At 42.8% G+C, this 25,123-nt stretch overlaps 2 protein-coding genes across 2 annotated transcripts in view; one reads left to right on the top strand and one right to left on the bottom strand.

Moving 5' to 3' along the window:
• LOC115205170 (ATP-binding cassette sub-family A member 1-like) overlaps window positions 1-20,225 on the bottom strand; it is a 43,246-nt gene extending 23,021 nt beyond the window's left edge. The window contains exons 1-5 of the mRNA XM_029770875.1: window positions 20,145-20,225; window positions 18,946-19,039; window positions 14,849-14,990; window positions 14,503-14,621; window positions 367-488 (exon numbers count right to left, since the gene is read on the bottom strand). Of these exons, the coding sequence (XP_029626735.1) occupies window positions 367-488; window positions 14,503-14,621; window positions 14,849-14,990; window positions 18,946-19,039; window positions 20,145-20,210 (543 nt within the window). The 5' untranslated portion in view covers window positions 20,211-20,225. The remainder of the gene's footprint in view (window positions 1-366; window positions 489-14,502; window positions 14,622-14,848; window positions 14,991-18,945; window positions 19,040-20,144) is intronic.
• A 53-nt stretch (window positions 20,226-20,278) lies between these two features.
• Window positions 20,279-25,123, top strand: part of LOC115205171 (choline transporter-like protein 1) — a 29,842-nt gene continuing 24,997 nt past the window's right edge. Inside the window, exon 1 of the mRNA XM_029770876.1 lies at window positions 20,279-20,340. The gene's annotated coding sequence lies outside the window, so the exon portion shown is untranslated. The remainder of the gene's footprint in view (window positions 20,341-25,123) is intronic.

The raw sequence follows: 25,123 nt of genomic DNA, 5'->3' as shown, positions 1-25,123 counted from the left end.
TGGAAGAGGATGTCTTGTAGTAAAAACTCTCCAGTGGTGAAGGTTACAGTAGCCCTTTGGTGTATTCCCTGCTTCATCACATTCAAACACAGCAGTAGACATTTAGACATCTCTACCCTCTCTCTGCCCTCTCTCTAAAGGGTTATGTCCCTGAAATAAAGGGCCACAGACTTAATTAACTCACATGTGCTCCATCAAATCTAACCCAGAAACACTACTGACCTGTTCTATATCTGCTACTGGGAATGGGAATGTTCAGCAACTACTACACTGCTTCTAATAGTGTCCATGATCGACTGAACTGACCATAGTGATAGGCCTATGCCTCATAGAACTTTGGGAGGGGGGTGTTTTTTCCCCTCTTACCTTTTCCAAGTTCACGTCGGCCTCAATGATCTGGTGCACGGCGTGTTCCGAGAAGGAGGCGTTTCGCAGAAGGAAAGTGGACAGGGTCTCATTGTCGTGGAGGAAATCCTTCAGCTTGAATCCTGTGGGAAATAAACGCAACAACGTGTTCAAACTAGCTCTCTCCTATGCCCTGACATTACTAGGTATGTGTGTGTGTGTGTGTGTGTGTGTGTGTGTGTGTGTGTGTGTGTGTGTGTGTGTGTGTGTGTGTGTGTGTGTGTGTGTGTGTGTGTGTGTGTGTGTGTGTGTGTGTGTGTGTGTGTGTGTGCTTGGATGGATGGAATGATCTATTGTAGTAGGCTTATTTAGCAAGTTTGGGATTTTCCTTCTGCCAAATCATGCTATTTTCCTTAGTTGTGGGTACTGTATTAGCTTTCAACCTCATTCAAACTTTTGTTTTGCCCAATTGTCATGGAGCTGCATGTGATTGGTTGCTAGTTACTCAGGTGACCAACCCTACAAAACGATTGCCGGATTATTTGGATAAGCTTTCTTTTTGTATTTTAAAGTTCAAATTACCGAACAGTAAGTTATACCTCCTCAGACCACACACACACACACACACCTAAACAAACAACTACGCTGTGGCTCCAGCGGCACAAACAAAAGCAGGTGAATACTTTCCCCCTTCCCCATAAAGGTAGCTTCATGAATCGCTTTTCAGAGGCTGGAGAGGAGTTTCTCTATGCAAATACTGACAACAACATAGGCTAGGACAATTCTGTACATGTCCAAGGCAAAACGGCAAACCCTGAAGTAGAATAGCAATACACACATTTGCTGCCTGGTAACATCTGATTGCTGTTGATCATTTCAATGAGGTGCCTTTAACTTTTAATTCATTTAGCAGACGCTCTTATCCAGAACTACTTAAAATTAGTGCATTCAGCTAGGTGAGACAACAACACATCAGAATCGTATCAAGTACATTTTCCCTCAACAATGACATCCCTCAACAACATCAACACCAAACACCTTGCAGACTGTAGCCCATTGCCAGATTACAACCATTTCCATAATTCATTGTGTGTGAACTGAAATAATCAACCGTTGACAAAGACCTGTGGAGAATGAGGTGACATCCACAGAAGGCTGCCGAGAGGAGGACGGCTCATAATAATGTCTGAAACGGAGCGAATGGCGTCAAACACCGGGAAACCTTGTGTTTGATGTATTTGATACCATTCCACTTATTCTGCTCCAGCCATTACCACGAGCCCATCCTCCCCAGTTAAGGTGCCACCAACCTCCTGTGCACACATCACACTTTCAACCACAGTGACGACATTCACACAAAAAAAAACGTCTGCAAATTGTCTGCTAACTCAAATCAAAGTTAATTTGTCATGTGGACAGGATACAACAGGTGTAAACAGTACAGTGAAATGCTTATTTGCAAGCTCGTCCTTAACTTTTTAATATTTTTTTTATTTAACCTTTATTTAACCAGGTAGGCCAGTTGAGAAAAAGTTCTCATTTACAACTGCGACCTGGCCAAGATAAAGCAAAGCAGTGCGACAAAAACAACAACACAGAGTTACACATAAACAGACATACAGTTAAAAACACAATAGAAAAATCTATGTACAGTGTGTGCAAATGTAGAAGAGTAGGGAGGTAAGGCAATAAATAGGCCATAGAGGCAAAATAATTACAATTTAGCATTAACACTGGAGTGATAGACGTGCAGATGATGATGTGCAAGTAGAGATACTGGGGTGCAAAAGACCAAGAGGATAAATAACAATATGGGGATGAGGTAGTTGGGTGTGCCCATTTACAGATTGGCTGTGTAAAGGTACAGTGATCGGTAAGCTGCTCTGACAGCTGATGCTTAAAGTTAGAGAGGGAGATATAAGACTCCAGCTTCAGTGATTTTTGCAATTCGTTCCAGTTATTGGCAGCAGAGAACTGGAAGGAAAGGCGGCCAAAGGAAGTGTTGGCTTTGGGGATGACCAGTGAAATATACCTGCTGGAGCGCATGCTACGGGTGTTGCTACGGTGACCAGTGAGCTGAGATAAGACGGGGCTTTACCTAGCAAAGACTTATAGATGACCTGGAGCCAGTGGTTGTGGCGACGAATATGTAGTGAGGGCCAGCCAACGAGAGCATACAGGTCGCAGTGGTGGGTAGTATATGGGGCTTTGGTGACAAAACGGATGGCACAGTGATAGACTACATTCAGTTTGCTGAGTAGAGTGTTGAAGGCTATTTTCTAAATGACATCTCTGAAGTCAAGGATCGGTAGGATAGTCAGTTTTACGAGGGTATGTTTGGCAGCATGAGTGAAGGAGGCTTTGTTGCGAAATAAGAAGCCAATTCTAGATTTAATTTTGGATTGGAGATGCTTAATGTGAGTCTGGAAGGAGAGTTTACAGTCTAACCAGACACCTAGGTATTTGTAGTTGTCCGTATATTCTAAGTCAGAACCGTCTAGAGTAGTGATGCTAGTCGGGCGGGTGCGGGCAGCAATCGGTTGAAGAGCATGCACTAAATTTTACTAGCATTTAAATGCAGTATTCAATATTAAAGGTAAGAAAAACAGAAAATCCAGAATATAATCTTAAAAAGAGCACAGATTCAATATTAGGTCAGATAAAATAAAAACACACGAGAACACCTGGTGTTTACGAGCAAAATTACATCTAAAAGACGGTTCTGAATAAAAGTAGAAAATATGTATTTTCCAGACGTTGAAATAAATAAAAAAATCTAACTTTCTACGTCTGTACATCAATTCAAATCAAATCAAATGTATTTATAAAGCCCTTCTTACGTCAGCTGATATCTCAAAGTGCTGTACAGAAACCCAGCCTAAAACCCTAAACATCAAGCAATGCAGGTGTAGAAGCACAGTGGCTAGGAATAACTCTCTAGAAAGGCCAAAACCTAGGAAGAAACCTAGAGGAACCAGGCTATGAGGGGTGGCCAGTCCTCTTCTGGCTGTGCCGGGTGGAGATTATAACAAAACATGGCCAGAACATGGCCAAGATATTCAATTCACTTGTATCTACATGTCAATTAAGAAAGAATTATATCACATTCAAACATTTTTATTCCAATTAAAAGAAAATGGAGCCAATTCAATATTACAGAGTGGAACACTTATTTTTGCCATCACACGTTAGCCTTTTCAAAAGCTTAAAACTTGCATTGATTATGTTTAAAGTTACAACCAACAGAACTCTTAACACAAAGTTTTTCTTGCTTTGACTGTGATATGTGGTTGTTATCTACCTTAGCTGAATGCACTGACTGTAAGTAGCTCTGGATAAGAGTGTCTGCTAAATTACCAAATGTAAATGTTAAAATGAACACTTGCAAAGCATGCTGGGTATTATTCTAATCAGCTCCACCCCAAACAAGACCAAATTTGGTCGGACTGGACTAAATCTGAACCAATCATAGACGTCTAGGTCCCGTGTAGCGCTCAGTTGGTAGAGCATGGTGTTTGCAACGCCAGGGTTGTGGGTTCAATTCCCACGGGGGACCAGTACGGGGAAAAAAATAAAAATAAATAAAAGTCACTCTGGATAAGAGTGTCTGCTAAATGACTAAAATATAATGTAAATGTCTATGTGTAACAGTATAGCTTCCGTCCTGCACGCATCAACAACTGACACCCACGAAGCATCGTTACCCATCGCGCCACAAAAGCCACGGCACTTGCAGAGCAAGGGGAACAACTACTTCAGGTCTCAGAGCGAGTGACGTCACCTGATTGAAACACTATTAGCGCGCACCACCACTAACTAACTAGCCGTTTCACAGTACATAGAGTGCTATGCTGTACTGTAGGGTAAAGTACAATATAGAACATTATGCTGTGCTCCACTATACTGTAATCTAGTGTACTATACTCACATTTTCTTTACTATACTTAACTGTTCTATGCTGTCCAAAATTGGATCTGAACCAATCATAGATGTCTATGTTTGGGCCACATCAAGGCCGGTCCGGACCAAATCTGAACCAATCATAGACGCCTTTTTTTGGGCCAAATCAAGTCCGGTGCGAACCAGACCAAAACTGAACCAAATATAGACGTCCATGATGGGTTCAGATTTGGTCTGGACGAACATTGAAATCAAGGCCAGGGCGGACGAACCAAATGCCAACATCTTTTCAACGTCTGTGCTCACAGGGTCAGTACCATATCAATGTGTAGCGATACTGCCCCCCCCCCCCCTCTTGGCTCCTTCCCTCAACTCCTGGGCCCTTTCAAAGAACAAACGCTGGAAGTGGGTTCTGATGGCAGTGGGGGGTCGGGGGAACAAAAGGCCAGGAGGTGGCAGATTCCTGAAACATTAACCCCCCTCCCTGGCTGGATGGACGTTTGAAGACAGACGAGGTGAGGGGGTGGGGGTCAAATAAGGGCTCTGAAAATCTGGGGCCTTTTCAAAAGCTGACAGACTTGTTTAACTGTCTAAAACATGCACCCCTGTAAATCAGTAGAAACAAATGTCAAAAGGAGTTACAAATTAGCAAAAACAATATGCAACAAACCATGAACATGCTTTAGAATTTTGCGATAGGTCAATTGAATCAATGTTCCTCCACTGGTCACAGTCCACCCCCATCCCTCCATGACACCTTTCAGTTAATCTACTCTGACAAATCCTTCAGTCTATTGTATTGGGACATTCACAGGCTTTAGTGAATTCCTGTTGAATGCCTGTGAAAAGCCTCTCTGGAGGTAAGCCATTGTAGCCAAGGGCTTGGTTTTTACAGGACTGTCTAACAAAACATTGGTGGCCCTAGGTCTAGTTCATGATCCTTACGGCGTCCGCATGCTTCCAAGCCGAAACAGTTCAGAAGAGTACATGCATATATTATGATGACATTTTGCGATGTTTTCGTTCGTTTTTGGACTTCGGTGAGGATTTTTTCAGCTGCTCGGGCACATGACACTTTTCTAGAGGCAAGCCAGTGTTCGGAGCCAAAGTCTACACCCCTTCGTCTGTGATTGCTCAACAGTAGGGATTCTTAAATAATGTCTTTGTTGTCATTCAACGAGAGATGACTCGTTTTCATGCAAATGTTTTCATTGAGAAATACTGCACCAAACATCTTAGTTAGATGTAAAATTGCGTGACTAAGATCTCCTCTGCAAAAATGTCAAAATTAATGACCGATTTCTTTAATTATTTTAGATGAATTCTGACAATTTTGAGAATTGGTTACAAAATGGACAAACAGTACTATTGCCACTTTTTTCTTGTTTTTCAAGCGAAGGTCCTTTAAAGGAGTATGAGAGCACACTTGTTCAGTTCGCCTAGCCGAGTGAGGCGCCAGCCAAACTGAAGCATGCTGACACCTTTATTGTTAAATGTGAGATCAATCAATCTAGATATTACAACATATCATGTTAAAATCCATCTCTAAAATGTGTGCCCTGCCGAACACCAAAAAGATTACCCTTCCTGAAATATATTGGATCCAAAACTAGAAAATCAAATCAAATTGTATTTGTCACATGCTTCGTAAACAACAAGTGTGGACCAACAGTGAAATGCTTACTTACGGGCCCTTCCCAACAATGCAGAGAGAAAGAAAATAGAGAAATAATTGAAAAGTAAAACACCTAATAACAAAAGTAATAAAAGATACATAATGAGTAACAATAACTTGGCTATATACAAGGGGTATCAGTACCGAGTCGATGTGCAGGGGTAAGAGGTAATTGAGATAGATATGTACATATAAATAGAAATGAAGTGACAGATGGTAAACAGTAGCAGCAGCGCACGTGATGAGTCAAAAAAGTTAGTGCAAAAAGGGTCAATGCAAATAGTCTGGGTAGTTATTTGGTTAATTATTTAACTAACTATTTAGCAGTCTTATTGCTTGGGGGTAGAAGCTGTTCAGGGTCCTGTTGATTCCAGACTTGGTGCATCGGTACCACTTGCTGTTGCGACAGCAGAGAGAACAGTCTATGACTTGGGTACCTGGAGTCTTTTTTTATGGCCTTCCTCTGACAACGACTGGTATAGAGGTCCTGGATGGCACGGAGCTTGGCCCCAGTGATGTACTGGGCCGTAAGTACTACCCTCTGTAGCGGTCGGATGCCAAGCAGTTGCTATACCAAGCGATGATGCAGCCTGTCAAGATCCTCTCAATGGTGCAGCTGTAGAACTTTTTGAGGATCTGAGGGCCCATGCCAAATCTTTTCAGCCTCCGGAGGGGGAAGAGGCGTTGTTGTGCCCTCTTTACGACTGTGTTGGTGTGTTTGGACCATGATAAATCCTTAGTGATGTGGACACAGAAGAACTTGAAGCTCTCGACCCGCTCCACTCCAGCCCTGTCGATGTGAATGGGGGCATTCTCGGCCCTCCTGTTCCTATAGTCCACATCTTCCTGACGTTGAGGGAGAGGTTGTTGTCCTGGCACCACACTGCCAGGTCTCTGACCTCCCTATAGGCTGCCTCGTCATCGTCAGTGATCAGGTCTACCACTGCCGTGTTATTGGCAAAGATAATGATGGTGTTGGAGTCGTGTGTGGTCATGCAGTCATGGGTGAACAGGGAGTACAGGGGGGGACTAAGCATGCTCCCGTATTGAGGGTCAGCATGGCGGATGTGTTGTTACCTACCCTCACCACCTGGTTAGGAAGTCCAGGATCCAGTTGCAGATCCTGGACTTACAGCTCGTTGAGTGCAGTCTTAATGCCAGCATCAGTTTGTGCTGTTAAATAGACAGCTACGAAAAATATTGATGACAATTGTATGGTTTACAGCTTATCATGAGGTATTCTAAGTCAGGTGAGCAGAACCTCGAGACTTCCTTAATACTAAAGATTGCGCACCAGCTGTTATTAACAAAGAGACATATCACCACCCTTGAGCTTATCCAACGCTGCCGATGCATAGAAAACACAGCTAAAATATTATCCATGTTTCTGAGAAAGATAGGATATTAAAGTTCTTCAGGTCCCGTTGATAGGATAGTCTAGAACGGAGTTTGTTCTCCAGTGATTGTACATTTGCCAATAGAATTTAAAGTAGAGGCGGTTTATTTACTCGCTGCCGTAGTTTCATCTGGGTTCCCGCACGTCGGCCACTGTACCACTTTCTCTTCCGAGTATTGGGGATCAGGGCCTGATCCGCGGTGTGCAGTACGTCCTGTGCCGCTGACTCATTCAAGAAGAAATCTTCATCCAAATTGGGGTTAGTGGTCGCTGTTCTGATGTCCAGAAGCTCTTTTCAGTCATAGGAAATTATGGCAGAAACATTTTTGTACAAGAAAAGTTAAGATCAGCGCAAAGAAACACACAAAATAGCCCGTAAAACGGCCCCTATAAATTCTAGCGCCATTCTCGTAACACAATTGCAAAAGTCAGTGTAAGATTATGCAAACCCACAAAAACATTGATTTGAGTAATTGAGTTGGAGCTAAAAAAATTCTGGGAACTTTCAATAAATTCCCTGGTTTCCCGAAATCCCGGTTGGAAGATTCCTAGAATCAGGAGATAATAAGATGGAAATCTGGAATCCTCCATCCAGGATTTCTGGAAAACCGGGGAATTTATTGAACGTTCCCGGACTTTTTGAACCCTAGTTTGAGACAATCTTATCTACTATTTTAGATAGATGGCTCCACTATAAATACATTTTACAGTGCCAAGTTGTATCTACTAAGACGTGGGTCCACAATGGGTCCAAAAAGTAATACGTCTCTGCCAAAAACCAAAGATATTCAGATAAAAGAAACAAACATGACAAGGAAGAATATCAGATTCTTTCGGTCCATGTGAAAGCTTCGAGGGCTTTTAAGGGAAGAGCACTGTGCAGTCAAAGCTCTGTTCACAAACTCAATGACTCCCAGTATAATCAAAAGAGCTTGAACTCAGCATGAGGGAAGCACACAATACCTGGCAGAACCTTTCAAAGAGTTCATTATGGTCAAGCAGAAGACTTGCTGACATTAAAGTTATTGTGGAATTTGCTATTATTGTGGTCCTTCAGATCTCTGATAACCTATTCAACTATCCTCCGTTCTAACATCTTTATCCCAGATGGAAAATAAATGTTTACTGTAAAAAATACTAAATAGATTCTAATAATGTTACCCATGCTTACCCATTCTTTGATTATATTTTCAGAAAGGATTGATTAACGGATATCATCCGAGTATCTTGATCAGACCTGTTGTCACGACTTCCGTCGGACGAGGAGCACGCAAGATTTCGCTTTGGACTTCCGGACCCTGGCCGCAAGCGCGGGAAGGAACAACAGGGCCCTGATCGATCACTACCGGTGCAGTCTGCGCGAGGACGTCCGTCGGGAGTTGGCCTGCCGAGACACCACCCTCACGTTGGACCAGCTGGTGGACCTGTCCATCCGGTGCTGGGGGGGTTCCTCAGGGAGTCGAGGCAGCAGGCAGGGCACTATCATGTCACCCCAGGTGAGTCGGCACGAGGCTCACCCAGAGCCCCCTGTTGCTCACATGTATGTGTTTATTAAATTTCCTGAGTTTTCCCCTCATTCCCAGCATAAGGCGCTCGTAGATTCAGGCGCAGCTGGGAATTTTATTGACCGTTCATTTGCCCATAGTTTAGGGATCCCCCTTGTTCCTGTGGATATGCCCTTCCCTGTGCATGCCCTAGATAGTCAACCATTAGGGTCAGGGCTGATTAGGAAGGCCACCGCTCCACTAGACATGGTTACGCAGGAGGGTCACAAGGAGAGAATCAGTCTCTTCCTTATTGATTCTCCTGCGTTTCCCGTGGTGCTGGGCCTACCCTGGTTGGCCTGTCATGACCCCACTATTTCGTGGCAACAGAGGGCTCTCAAGGGGTGGTCACGAAAGTGCTCAGGGAGGTGTGTAGGAGTTTCCATTGGTGCGACTACGGTGGAAAGTCCAGACCAGGTCTCCACCGTGCGCATCCCCTCAGAATATGCCAATTTGGCTCTCGCCTTCTGTAAGAAGAGGGCACTAAATTACCACCCCATCGACGGGGGGATTGTGCGATAAATCTCCTGGTAGAAGCAGCACTTCCCAGGAGTCACGTGTATCCTCTGTCACAGGAGGAGACGGCGGCTATGGAAACATATGTCTCCAAATCCCTGGGGCAGGGATACATTCGGCCCTCCACTTCACCTGCCTCCTTGAGTTTCTTTTTTGTGAAGAAGAAGGATGGGGGTCTGCGCCCGTGTATTGACTATCGAGGTATCAATCAGATCACTGTGAGGTACAGTTACCCGCTGCCACTCATCGCCAGTGCGATCGAGTCAATGCAGGGTTTGACAACTACTACCGGAGGTTTATCCTGGGTTTTGGTCAGGTAGCGGCTCCCATTACCTCACTGCTGAAGGGGGATCGGTGCGGCTGCAGTGGTCGGCTGAGGCGGACAGGGCTTTTGGTCACCTGAAGGCTCTGTTGACCTCGGCTCCCGTGCTGGCTCATCCGGATCCCTCTTTGGCATTCATAGTGGAGGTGGATGCATCCGAGGCTGGGAAAGGAGCTATGCTCTCTCAGCGCTTGGGCATGGATCACACTCTCATACTTCCGGCCTCTTGCCTGGTGGCACCGGTGGTGTGGGAGCTGGACGCGGACATCGAGCGGGCGTTACGCACAGAGCCCACTCCCCCCCCAGTGTCCAGCTGGGCGCCTGTACGTTCCGTTTGCTGTCCTCGACCGTTAGATCTATTGGGCCCACACGTCACCTTCCTCTGGTCACCCTGTCATCGGTCGGACGGTGCGTTGCCTTAGTGGGAAGTACTGGTGGTCCACCTTGGCCAAGGACGTGAGGGTTTATGTTTCCTCCTGCTCGGTGTGCGCCCAGTGCAAGGCTCCCAGGCACTTGCCCAGAGGGAAGTTACAACCCCTACCCGTTCCACAACGGCCGTGGTCGCACCTGTCGGTGGACTTCCTGACGGATCTTCCTCCGACACAGGGCAACACCACGATCCTGGTCGTTGTGGATCGGTTTTCTCAGTCCTACTGTCTCCTCCCTTTGCCCGGTCTCCATACGGCCCTACAGACTGCGGAGGCCCTGTTCACTCACGTCTTCCGGCACTACAGGGTGCCTGAGGACATAGTTTCTGATTGGGGTCCCCAGTTCACGTCCAGGGTCTGGAGAGCGTTCATGGAATGTCTGGGGGTCTCGGTCAGCCTCACCTCATGTTTTCACCCCGAGAGTAACGGTAGGGGGAGAGAGTAAACCAGGATGTGGGTAGGTTTCTGCTGTCATATTGCCAGTGCCGGCCGGGGGAGTGGGCAGCGTTCATCCCCTGGGCAGAGATGGCCCAAAACTCACTCTGCCAATCCTCCACTAACCTTTCTCCCTTCCAGTGCGTACTGGGGTATCAGCTGGTTCTGGCACCTTGGCATCAGAGCCAGATCAAAGCTCCTGCGGTGGACGAATGGTTTAAGCACTCGGAAGAGACCTGGGACGCCGCCCATGTGCACCTGCAACGGGCCGTGAGGCGGCAGAAGGCGAGCGCCGACCGCCACCGCAGTGAGGCCAGGTCTGGCTCTCGACCCAAAACCTGCCCCTCCGCCTGCCCTGCCGGAAGCTGGGTCCGCGGTTTGTGGGGCCATTCAAAGTCCTGAGGAGACTGAACGAGGTATGCTACAGGTTACAGCTTCCCCCAGATTACCGTATTAATCCCTCGTTCCATGTGTCTCTCCTCAGGCCGGTGGTGGCTGGTCCACTCCAGGAGTCTGAGGTGCGGGAGGTTCCTCCTCCCCCTCTGGACATCGAAGGGGCCCCGGTGTATGCTGATCGAGCCATCCTGGACTTGAGGCGTCGGGCGAGGGGCCTTCAGTACCTCGTGGAGTGGGAGGGGTACAGTCCGGAGGAGAGATGCTGGGAACCGGTGGAGGACGTCTTGGACCCTTCGTTGCTGCGGGAGTTCCACCGTCTCCATTCGGATCGTCCTGCGCCTCGTCCTCCGGGTCGTCCCCGAGGTCGGTGTCGGCGTCAAGGGGGGGGGGGTACTGTCACGACTTCCGCCGAAGTCGGTCCCTCTCCTTGTTCGTTCGGCGGTCGACGTCACCGGCCTTCTAGCCATCGCCAATCCACTTTTCATTTTCCGTTTGTTTTGTCTTTGTCTTACACACCTAGTTTCAATTCCCCAATTACTTGTTCATTATTTAACCCTCTGTTCCTCCATGTTTGTTTGTGAGTAATTGTTTATTGTATTGCAGTTCGTATTTGTGGCCTTGTATTTATACAACGTGCATTGTGATATTATTGAGTAAAATTGCTTTCATTACTCATATCTGCTGTCCTGTGCCTGACTCATCTCACCAGCTACACACAGATGCTTTACACCTGTGACTGTACTAAAGGGCATATCGTCAGTGCACTGTGACCTCAGGAGCCAGAATGACCGAAATTAACCACCACTGGTGTTTTTGATTTATTTTGATAACATTTCTAAAAACCTGTTTTTGTTTTGTCATTACGGGGTATTATTTTAGAACAAGGCTGGAACGTAACAAACTGTGGAAAAAGTGAAGGGGTCTGAATACTTTTCGAATGCACTGTGAACTCAGGAGCCAGAATGAACGTAATCAACCACCACTGGTGAAGAGATATTACGTCATCCCTGTTCATACTTATATATGGAGGAGTAATAAACCGAGCCGCTATTGGGATGAGTCGTGATTAAAATACCTCCCACGGTCCTATCAAACTCTATTTGCTTCACCTACAAGACAGGTTTATCAATATCATGCTTAGACTAGTAAATAGGTCGGAGACTGAACCAGGAATTGATTAGCAATATCTAATAAATGAATGGAAGTATGTTAAAACAGTTGGCCACTAGTCATTAGAGAGAGACCTTGCACATCTTTCACCTCTATTGCCATGAGCAAAGGCTCAAATCAGATTTCACATCTGTTTGGCTCATTTTAATGTTTTAGCTGTTTGAGGCACCTACACAAAGGCCTAATTACACCTCAGCAGAGATTTTTCTACCATCAGCCAAAGTGAATATTTCATATACCACAGACACAGCAAATACATCATGCATTACAGTAGTACTGTATTTGCCTTGAGATTGAAGTCTCGTCTGTATGTTGTTATACTACTCCCGTGAAAGGCTTATCCTTTTATAAAGTCCATTACCCAAGCTAATGTAATATAAGGTCACATGGCTAAGAAGGCACAGTCCTATTGAGTATCTCACAGTCTTTACAGGAATCTCACACTACTTACCCCGCATACAGCAAGTAAGGGAGTAGGGAAAAATCTGTCCTATCATGAATGACATATGAGAATACCTTCAAGCCATGTGCCCAAAGATCAGCCCACCCCATGGCCTGCCACAACCTGCCAGTGGGGAGAGGCTCTGCCGGCTTTCATCCACCCACGGCCTCTCATATCACGCCACCACTGCCACTCTAAACACAAACTCATCTAAACGCTCATAACGGAATGTAATTATAGAAGAAATCTGAGTGTGAAATTGAAGTGGCATAATCTATCCATCCACAGTTATTCACAGGCACAGGAGGATCACCCAGAAGACAGGTTGGAGCAGGACAAAAGGGGATGGGAGTCCCGCTGTGAGTCAGCACAGTGTAAGGTAATTAGTGTTAACCCTATTTTTTCTGCCCAGAAGTGGGCATAACTCTCGGGGGCCAGATCAATGGGGCGGAATGTTCAGGGCACGGCAAACAGAAATGCACTACATAGACCTGGAATGACTCTTGATTCAGCTTCAGCGAAACTACTGTCTATTCTAAGCAGTGAGTTTATGAACGTTCCCCTCAAATGAATTGGCCCCCGGTGTTTCTTGTGAATGTAGTAGTGTGTGTAGTCTCTAATAAGTTGGTTTCATTGACCTCTGAACTATTGCATTGACACATGGCTTATATAGAGTCTTACAGTGGAGGTGTCATAATACCCATTAAACCTAGCGGTCAAACAGGGAAATGGTTACAATCATTTTCCACCATTCATTTTTCCCATAGGGGATTTTAGAAACACTTAAAATAAGGGCTATGTTTCTTGTCGCCTTATCCTGGCGTGACGTTTTGATAACCATGTAAATCTCACTCAGACATGGTGACTTTAATCAATATATTAGGCTGTATTTACTCTCCGATTTGAAAATGCTAATTAGCATCAAAGTAGACATCATCCAAAACTACAAATCCCTGCAAGCTCCTGCTTGTCATCTTCTTTGCTAACAAGCATTGTGTCAATTCTGTGTTCACAGAATTTTCCATTTTAAGAATTGTAGCCAATTTATGAATTACCTAATTGAACAAAAATATAAACGCAACATGTAAAGTGTTGGTCCCATTTTTCTTGAGCTGAAATAAAAAATCCCTACAATTTTCCATACACACAATAAGCTTATTTCTCGCAGATTTTGTGCACAAATTTGTCTACATCCCTATTAGTGAGCATTTCTCCTTTGCTAAAATAATCCATCCACCTGACAGGTGTGGCATATCAAGAAGCTGATTAAACAGCATGATCATTACACAGGTGCACCTTGTGCTCGGGACAATAAAAGCCCACTCTAAAATGTGCCGTTTTGGCACACAACACAATGCCACAGATGTTTTGAGGGAGTGTGCAATTGGCGTGCTGACTGCAGGAATGTCCAACAGAGCTGTTGCCAGAGAATTGAATGTTAATTTCTCTACCATAAGCTGCCTCCAAAGTCGTTTTAGAGAATTTGGCAGTATATCCAACCGGCCTCACAACCGCAGACCACGTGTAGCCACGCCAGTCCAGGACCTACACATCTGGTTTCTTCACCCTTGGGATCGTCTTAGGAGGGGGATCCTCAGGAGTATTTTTGTCCGTAATAAAGCCCTTTCTGGGGAAAAACTCATGCTGATTGGCTGGGCCTGGCTTCCCAGTGGGTGGACCTGGCTCCCAAGTGGGTTGGCCTACCCAGTCATGTGAAATCCATAGATTAGGGCCTAATACATCTATTTCAACTGACTGATTTCCTTCTATGAACTGTAACTCTGTAAAATCTTTGAAATTGTTGCATTTATATTTTTGTTCAGTATATGTTTAGCTAACATTAGAAAATTAATGGTGGAGAAACGTTTGGAACCATTTCCCTGTTTTATGGGTATTAACTCATACTGTGGCACTCTATGGTGGTGCCTCTTACCTTCGGTTTTGGCCTGTAGGGTCTTCAGGGCCTGGATAAGGTCTTTAAAGCCGTCCAGATTCCGGTCATTCTGACTGTACAGCAGGATTTTCTTGGCATCCGAGAACAAACGAGAGATTCTACAGACATCCACAGTGAAACAGATTAACAGAGAATACAATTGAATTGGTTCAAATCAAGTTATAAATACGATATTTTCAAGAAACATTTAAGAGACCATTTTCTTTATTTGGATGTTATTAATCTAATGAAACGAGCCAAGTACAAAATAAACTGTATTCATATTTTCATATCTTATTAAAGGGAAACCATCCGATTTAGAGCTGCAGCTTGGGGTGGGACTCACATGGACTCATTGAAGTTGCCCACAACCCCAGGGGACTCTCCAGGAGTGGGGTTGCGGAAGCAGGGGTTGTTGGCGTTGCAGATGATGCCTTGGATCCACGGCAGGGTGCCTGCCGAGGGCATGGCCTTGTTGGGGAAATGACCTGACGGAGACACAGGTAGGGATACTATCAGTAACGTCACTGTCAGTTATGTAGTGGTGAAAAAAGTAATGCTTCCTATTTTTTTCAATGCAAAAGGTGGGTAAACTGTTGGGCAAAACATTTTACTCTACTACACCACTGGTCAATGTACAGTATATTCATAAGACACACAGAGAGAGGACGCAGCAGAGGAAGAGATCCAGGAAGAAAGAGTCAACTTGGTATATGTTGAAATGTAATATTGTTTACACTACATTCAACTACATCTATGAATGTAAAATAAGACTTTCAAAGTATTCAATTCCAGGTTTATATTCAGTCTATTCACCCACTATCAACAGAGAGTGGACAGGAGAGAACACAGGGTAATCCAGCCACGTTTGAACTGATACTGAGACACTTAAAAGGCTTCTACATCAACCTGCTGGATCTACTTAGAGTGGTCTTTGAACATCACGTACAGAGCTCCAAAATGCTATTTTTGTCTAGGCAAAATGCAGGTACACCTAGATGAGCACAGATAGTTGATGTGTGTTCTCAGATTGCCTTATTGGGCCAGCAGCGGATGAGCTAGCATCAGCTAACCACGTCTTGTCCCATCCTAAGTGTTTCACTCAGCAGCTACAGACCTTATTGACGTGAGGGAGTGATTGCCTAAGTAAAATGTACGACCTTTGCCCCCCAAGGTGCCGTCTCTCCCTCCCCGAGAGGCAAGCAGTTATTTGTGTGATGGGTCAAAAAAGCTACGTGTGTTATCAGTAAACCTTAAGACTGCCAACTGTCCCACTGCAAAGGAAAGCAGAGATAAGAGATAACCCCAAGTTGCCAGGTGCTTAGCAGATTCAGGGTGGCCATCTTGCTTTTCAGAGTGATCGTCAACAGCCTACAGTTTTATGACTTATTTAACTAGTGGGTGATCAATCTGAATCCTAAATGGCATTTAGCTGGGCAGTTTTCAAACTATCACCACATTCAACATAAACGATTTTAAATATTCAAAAAGAGCATTGCGTATTTGGTGACTTATCGCTCTGTCATGTTTGTTTTTTTAAAATCCTTTTATTTTTTTGTGGTTTACATCCAAACTCAAAAGCAATAGGTTAGCCAGGCCCTGTGCAAGGAAGAACATGTCTTTCCTATCTGGTGTTTGAGCAGTTAGAACATACACAGACCCACGTGATGTATGATTCAAAGAAAGTATGACTCTGCCTAGTGCCGAACCAAGACTTTAGGTGGAATTGAAAGCAATTTATCAGCTAATGCTTCTGTTTTCTGGCAGATGGAAAAAGCACAGGCTTCCGGGAATGAAAGAAATTGGATATTCTGTTGTAGACAAAGATTTCTCAGGAGATGTGTTCATCCCGTTGATAATAGTTATTAGTGGCTGTATAAATGCTTTGTCCTCCACAACTATATCCTAAAGCACGTTTGTAGACTCTACACAAAGTAGGATCAATATGTCCACCAGTTTGACTTTGCTAAACACATAGCTGTAACACTTTATTTTGTGTCTCATAATGAATGCAGAGTATCGAGTCCCATACTAATAAAAATAAGCTTCTTTAGCATAGGGGAGGTAGCTGGCCAATTTATTGATCCTGTTCTGTGAAGTCCCCCCCCAGAGATATAATTAACGATAACCCAAGGTTTCTCTAGCATATCAGAACATCTACTGGTTATCTCATTCTGGTGAAAAGATGCTTGGTTCAGCCAGTGCATGTCCATTATGTACATTTTCCCCATACCCGTGCCAAATAGTCTACCTAGGCCTTGCGACCTTCATCAGCTTTCACATATAGAAAGCTGATAATGAGAATAGAGCGGCAATAAAGGTGTCAAACTCTGAACCCCCCCTAAAACCACAAATATGTCCACCGCCATCATGAGCCACCTCATGAATAAACTGTCAAATAAAATAGAAAATGTTAAACATATCTGTACCGTTTTGACTGATCAAATAGGCCCATTTGTCTTAAACAAATGATCAAATAGCCCTCCACCACTCTTTTGCATTCAGAACAGCCTCAATTCATCGGGGCATGGACTCTACAAGGTGTCGGATGCTGGCCCATGTTGACTCCAATGCTTCCCACAGTTGTGTCAAGTTGGCTGGATGTCCTTTGGGTGGTGGACCATTGTTGATACACACAGGAAACCGTTGAGCATGAAAAACACAGCGCTTGGCACCTACTACTTTACCCCATTCAAAGGCACTTAAATCTTTTGTCTTGCCCTCCCCTTCATCTACATTGATTGAAGTGGATTTAACAAGTAACATCAATAAGGGATCATAGCTTTCACCTGGTCAGTCTATGTCATGGAAAGAGCAGATGTTCATAATGTTTTGTACTCACAGTGTGTTTAAATATATATACACCGGGCTACTGCAGAGGCTGTCGTTTTGTGTACTTTTTCATAACGACAACTACAAGTTTGATGTCGGACGACAGTAGAATATTCATGATGACGCTACAACAATAAATTGTTTTTGATGATTTGGTCGGACCCAAATCACGAGTAATCATGTTATTAAGTCCTTCGTTGTGCTTTATTAAGAAGTAGACTACTGAGGTATTCAAGAGATAAGTTGTTTCATCCAACAAGTCCAAGCAGGAAGGCATGACTCAAGATATTTTGGATGTGCAACCTAATCCAGTGATTGACATGAATTTTGGGTTGACAATTAGATGTAATATCCTAAAACAAACTTTGCAGCTTTAGGCTACAACCCATGAGACCTATAGGCCTATGACCTCGCAATGTCCGGGGAGCATTTAGAGCACATGCCGCTCGATATCTCAAAGCCATATCAAATATCTTGGTTGTAAAATAATCGCTATTAAGCGGAATATTGAAAGTTGAGAAATAATTAGTGTACCTTCAGAAAGCTGAGACCCTCCTCTCTTTGACAGGGATGAAGGGATGAAGCTTTAAAGGTGTGAATTCCCCGCAATTGCATTTTTAAACATTATACAATCAGAACACATTTTTTCTTTCAAGAGCACAGGGGGAGAGGAGAGTGGTTTGCTTATCACAGCAGCATACCCTAGCGAAACAGGCACAAGGGCAGGGTAGACACTTTCATTACAGGAACCATGAGGATAATGCACTTTACTGTTTGACCTAATTATGGTTTGAGCCACACAAAAAATAGGAACGTTTTGAGTGAGATTTTTTTCTTCTATATCTATAGGCACACTTTCCGTTTTTTACGATCATTGATCTTGGCTGATGACGGAGTCGGAGCAGGTCTCTTTGCTGATGCCGCGTTTGACTTTGAATGTAAGTTTGCGTGACCTCAGCTCAGAAAGTCGGGCCGGTCCATCTTGGTAGAGGGGCCGGCCGTTGCCCACTGATCAGCCAAAAGCTCATTATAGATAAATATAAAAGAGAAATTGCGCAAAAATCTTTAAAAACAATCTTAGCAGGCCCACATAATTTTTCACAGGCTGGCGTCACCTTCTATTTTTGTGTTTGTAACAAAAAAATTGTTCAACCCATCTGGCATTTTCTAAGAGGCCATTCCGCCCCTGGTTGTATGCCCAGTAGGCAGAAATCATATAAGGCTTTAGATAAAAACCCAGTCCTAAAATATCCACACCAGATAAAGGCCCCACCATAAAAATCAACACGGTTAGGTTGCTGTTGGTATGTGAAAAATTATGTATTTCCTTTTTTCGCCTGAGTGTGTTTACTCGAGTGGCCAGCATAAATGCCTACACATGGCATTGTGGAATGTCAGTGCATGATATTGCTAGCTTGTATACTGTAGCATCTTTGGCCTGTACAGTGTACAGTGTACAATTATTAAAAGGCAACAGAGTTCATCCCCAGATTTCAAATCCAAATGTCTCTGTGGCCAAAACAGCAGGAGGCGTTAACCAACCAGTTGAGTGTCTTGTGAATAAGTGTGTGCTTAAACAATGAAACGGACAGGGAGGTGAATCATACTTACACTCATGTTGTTCGTACGGAGGGTAGTTCAGTCTCACTGATATCAAAATGAAGAAGATCAACAGGGGCCATACTATCTCAATCAGCAGTTGGAGCTAGAGAGAAAACACAAACAAGAGAAGAAAGACAGTCAGCATTTTCATTAAGGAGCATGGCCTATGGAAACCATTACTCCTCCCCCTCCTCCCCTCTTTATTAACGTAGGCCTAGCTTGTCTGCTAATAGTCTGGAGCTCTTAAAAGCTGGCATTCAAATTGGCTCCCTCACTACAACATATAATATGTCTGCATCAACGCCATACGCAGGCAGGATGTAGCTCTCTTAAGATGGCTTTTATTTGTAACTCATTCATAATAGATGCAAAGCTATCAATGCAACCGACCCTGACTTCAAAATAGCCAATGCTACACATCCACATCCAGCAACAGTGAAGTCAACTCGGTTTAAGGGTTATCAGGTGTATGCTGATTGAATTAGGAGACAGAGAGAGATGCTACTCCAGCACATGTAAAGCCATCTAGAGGCAGGATTCTAAGACATGTGGGAAGACTAGTACAGACAAGCTGTAGTAGCAATTAAAGCTAACGCTGCTAAGTTAAAGCGCTGTCCCTGTGGCAGGGTTGAGGAGTTGTGAATTGCATATATTTTTTTAACCTTTATCTATACAGGTTTTTCTCACTGAGATAAAATCACTTTTTCGAGAGAGACCTGGTCCGACAGCAGCAGGGGGAACAAAGTTTCAGACAAAACAACTTCTATACACTAACACAACATGAACAAAACTATAGACACACATACAGTACAACCATCACATATTACGTAAAGAAACACACATGCAACGTAACTGGTCATTTAACTTAATTTTGCAGTAAAATGTGTGAAGTAAGCAATCATTTCCTTTCTTATTCGGCATCAGACCAGCCTTAAGACAAACGCACGCTTCCCATCCAAAACAGTTCGGAACTGTAGACCCGGTATATTCTTCTTAATGTATGACAATAATACAGTAATAATACAGTCATTCCAACATGTTTTGAATATACTGTAAACATTATAACAAGAAGAACATAATTATACATTCTATTTCACTAACTTATTCATTTAAGTTTCCAATCAAACAAAGCCACGGGAAAAAAGTCCCAATTCCTTACCAAGGACTTCTACACTTCACACAATCTGATATAAAGATGGACTGCTTACCGTTTGCCTTCTTCTGTAGGTAAAGTTCTTCCACAACAGCAAGCCCAGCTGAGTTGAGATGGACATCTCTACTCTGGACCTCTTACGTGCAAGCTTCCCTTGGCTCTAGCTCTCTCAACTGAAATGACACACAGGCAGTGGTGACGTGGGGTAAAAAGACACCAGCAAGTCCAGCCAGCCAGCACACAGCTCAAAGGTACAAGGTCAAGGGTCACTTATCTATCTGGAGCTTACTAGATCACATCTCTCCAATATGTCCTCCTCATATGGGAACTTCTTCTACAACGTGTTCCCAGGCAGACTGAGACTGAGGAGGGGTGGCGGGGACGTTCATACATGCAGATATTTACAAGCTTTTAGTGCTTCCGTCAGTGCACCAAGTCCACTGTGTGGTTCTTTGATCACTGATGGTCCCTAAAAAGCACAGGATTGTTTTTTGAATGTGATTTAAATAGTCATTTAGCATATGCACTTGGGGCACTACATTTGAAGTTTTTAAACGAGATACCCATTTTTTTAAATTTTAAGTCCATGATTTAATCAGCATTTCACCAACAGATTTAATTATGTGATGTCTTTGATAAAAAATCACAAAAGTTTTGGGGCTATCACTATCCTGGGTTCGAATGCTCTACCAACATGCATGACAAGGTTATAGATGCTTTGTGAAGCCTCAATTTAATATGATTTCTAAAGCCTTTATTAAGCGGTGCTTATTATAAAGCACAGGTTTATGTCATATTTTACATAGTGGGTTATGTCACATTTGACATTGGTGGTTATGTCACACAGTTATGAACCCTTTATAGAGCATGACATACGGGTATAGATCATTTGTGACTCATTTATGTGGTGCTTATGAAGGCTTTATGAAGACTTGATGAAGTTATTCTTGTTAGGCCTACGACTTATCTCTTAATGTATCATAATAACTGTATGTTATCATGTACCGGGCACATGCAAAAATCTGACAAGTTCAAACTTTAATGGTGGTACTTGCATGAGATACCGTTAACAAAATATATATCAAAACAACCCTCCTCTTTGCATTAGTGTGTCCTAGCGTAAAGTCCCTTCATTGTCTCATTAAAAAAATGACCGAAAACAGTTATTATTATTTTTATCTAGGTAACGTTAGCGTAATCATTTCATGAACACAATAAATGGGAAATGGGTATAAGTGGATGAGTAGCTTACAATCACCGCCTCTAGCAGTCTTTCAACGAACAGTCGGTGTAGTTTAATTATCTCCCTGTATTTTGTCCTCACACAATAGCCAGGTGGACTGCGCAGGTAATATGACAATATAAATGACAACAAAATAAATTCTCACAAATGATGAACGGACTTATTAAATACCATGTTATTTTGCCGGGCTTCGCATGATGTGTAGCCTACAGCAGCCCATAATGTACATTGAAACAAAGTAACTAAAACTTGTTTCTAACTTGATTATTACCGTGTTTGGTGGCGATATGTTGCTTCGTAACGGGCGCAGAGATAACTCAACAAAGAATGTCATAAAATATGGGATAGTGTTTAATAGGCCTACTTTTGTCTAACACTATGTATGGGGTTACTGAGAATATTCGTGACTTGCGGTGTTCTCAGGTTTCCTTTCAGAGAAAAATGTAATATTTTTTTATAACTAAAATAAACCCGCATAAGATTCAATGTAGCCTATCATCAGGTATTTTTCACATAATGAGTAAATCAATTTTACATGACAATAAAAAACGTGGTTGCAAATGTGCCCGAGGACTAGGATACAGTAGCCTTGTTCATGTTTTCTAATGAAGTAGCCTACAATAAAAAGCTACGACAAACACCTTTTTGCTATAAAACAAAGTCTATAATTGATGCTGACAATAAAAATATCAGAAGTTTCATATTTTTCTTTAGTAGATTGTTCTACCATTGAAATAAGAGAAAAAAACAAATTAGAGACAATGAATGAGTGGAAAATGGAAATAGCCTACCTTTTTCCAAAGGCACGAAATCAGACCCCTTTCAGGAATTAATTGTGGTTCCTCCCAAGCTAAATAACAGTCCTTCTCTACTTTTTTGATGTTTCTGTCTCGGCTTGTTATCCAGGGATTTATGATCTGTACACAGAGGAGGAGAAGCGTTTGAATCTAGACCAGCTTTTATATGGAGAGAACCTTCGCTACATCCGCTTGTAGAGCTGATGTTATACCCTCGGTCATGGATATGTTCTGTGATTAAACCCCCCTCTAGTGGAACACGTGTAGACTCAAAACAGCTCTTGAAGTGCCTACTCGCACTCCCCGACCTCCTAAAACATCTGGAACTGATGATCACAATTAGGATAATCAAAATAAATACCATAGGCCATAAATAACATAGGCTGTACATGTATTGAACGTAGTAGGCTCCATAGTAAAAAATTAAAAAAATCCACACAGAATGTAAAATGAACAATCACAACTTTGAATCCATGTTTACATTAAACCTCAAACATTAGAGTCAACACATAATATGGTTGTGTTTGACTTTCATGAGATCAAACTATTAATTAAATATTTCTCCTGATTTCTTCCAATCATTTCCAGGTTGCATGTACTTGTAGCAATAGGCCAATGATTAATCATATCGATCACTTCAGAAACAACAATCAGTTCAGCTGAGGGGGTGTGTTCTTTGTAAAAGACTGAAAACAGATTCCCAAAGGCGAAAACACCCAGTACAGTGTCATTGAAAGGACAGATTAGAAGAGACAACCAGACCTGGGTTCAAATACATGTGTATTTGAGTATTTGTTATTGAAATACTTTATTTTCTGTGTATTTGAGTATTTTCAAATACACAGCCGAAAACAAATACTTTTATTTAAGTATTTGAATAGTTATTTGCAAAAAAAGCAGACCAAATTGTATTTGAAAGCATGGCAATACATGGGTTAAAATATTTTAGTATTTTCTACATTTTCAAATAAAGATTATCTGAATGCTTGATTTTAAATGTATTGAAAAGTAGTTGAAATTCCTGAAATAGTATTTGAAACCCAGGTCTGGTGAAAACAGTCATTTGCTCTCCAAAAATGGCATAACCTCTCACCTCTAAATTGGATTAGTTAAAATAAATATTTTAATAGATGGAAATCATTAGGCCCATGAAATAGTAAAATAATTGCATTATAGGTAATGCAGAGAGTCATGATTTAACTTAACAATATTGATCACTCAATATGTGTGAAATGCTTGATAATGTATGTCATATCAACAGAGAAGTATATTTTCTGTGTGATTTAAATATTGACTGGCTCTCATCAAGCTGCCCACTCTAGAAAACAACGTCAAACTGTAACCAGTGCCTGCAACCTGGTTCCGCTTGTCAGTCAACCTTCCAGGGTATTTACAAACAGCACAGGAATGAAATCATCAACATGTATTGATCACATCTTTACTAATGCTGCAGAAATGTGCTTTAGGGCTTTATATATACATTTGATTGATTTGATTGATTGATTGTTAAATCCCCTTGGGTGAAAAATTGTATGGTTGAGAGGAATGAGACAAAAGGTATGGCAAATAAGTCTGGCAGCACAACTGATTGGCAAACTACTGCCAATTAAGAAATCATGTGACTAATAACATTTTGGGGGAAAAAGCCAACTCGGCTCATTCATCACAAAACCCACTGATATTGCCAACTACTTTAATGACTTTTTCATTGGCAAGATAAGAAAACTTAGGGATGCTATGCCAGAAACAAATGCTGACACTACACATCCAAGTAAATCTGACCAAATTATGAAAGAAAAGAAGTATACTTTTGAATTCTGTAAAGTCAGCGTGGAAGAGGTAAACAAATGATTGTTGTCTATCAACAATGACAAGCCACCGGGGTCTGACAATCTGGATGGAAAATTACTGAGGATAATAGTGGACCATATTGCCACACCTATTTGCCACATGTTCAATTTAAGCCTACTAGAAAGTGAGTGCCCTCAGGCCTGGAGAGAAGCAAAAGTCATTCCGCTACCTGAGAATAGTAAAGGCAACTTTACTGGCTCAAATAGCTGACCAATTAGCCTGTTACCAACCCTTAGTAAACTTCTGGAAAAGATTGTGTTTGACCAGATACAATGCTATTTTACAGTAAACAAATTGACAACAGACTTTCAGCACGCTTATAGGGAAGGACACTCAACAAGCACAGCACTTATACAAATGACTAATGATTGACTGAGAAACATTGATGATAAAATGATTGTGGGGGCTGTCTTGTTTGACTTCAGTGCAGCTTTTGACATTATCGATCATAGTCTGTTACTGTAAAAACGTATGTTTTATGGCTTTACACCCCCTGCTATAATGTGGATAAATAGTTACTTGTCTAACAGAACACAGAGGGTGTTCTTTAATGGAAGCCTCTCAAACATAATCCAGGTAGAATCAGGAATTCCCCAGGTCAGCTGTTTGGGCCCCTTGCTTTTTTCAATCTTTACTAACGACATGCCACTGGCTTTGAGTAAGGCCAGTGTGTCTATGTATGCGGATGACTCAACACTATACACGTCAGCTACTACAGCGACTGAAATGACTGCAACACTCAACAAAGAGCTGCAGTTAGTTTCGGAATGGATAGCAAGGAATAAGTTAGTCCTAAATATTTCCAAAACTAAAAGCATTGTATTTGAGACAAATCGTTCACTAAACCCTAAACCTCAACTACGTCTCGTAATGAATAATGTGGAAATTGAGCAAGTTGAGGTGACTAAACTGCTTGGAGTAACCCTGGATTGTAAACTGTCATGGTCAAAACATATTGATACAAAAGTAGCTAAGATGGGGAGAAGTCTATCCATAATAAAGTGCTACTCTACCTTATTAACAGCACTATCAACAAGGCAGGTCCTACAGGCCCTGGTTTTGTCACACCTTGACTACTGTTCAGCAGGGTGGTCAGGTGGCACGAAGAGGGACTTGGGAAAATTGCAGTTGGCTCAGAACAGG

The sequence above is a fragment of the Salmo trutta genome, chromosome 13 (genome assembly GCF_901001165.1).
Source record: "Salmo trutta chromosome 13, fSalTru1.1, whole genome shotgun sequence".
Taxonomy (NCBI): domain Eukaryota; kingdom Metazoa; phylum Chordata; class Actinopteri; order Salmoniformes; family Salmonidae; genus Salmo; species Salmo trutta.
The sequence above is the reverse complement of the archived record's forward strand: the minus strand, read 5'-3'. Positions and strand labels throughout refer to the sequence as shown.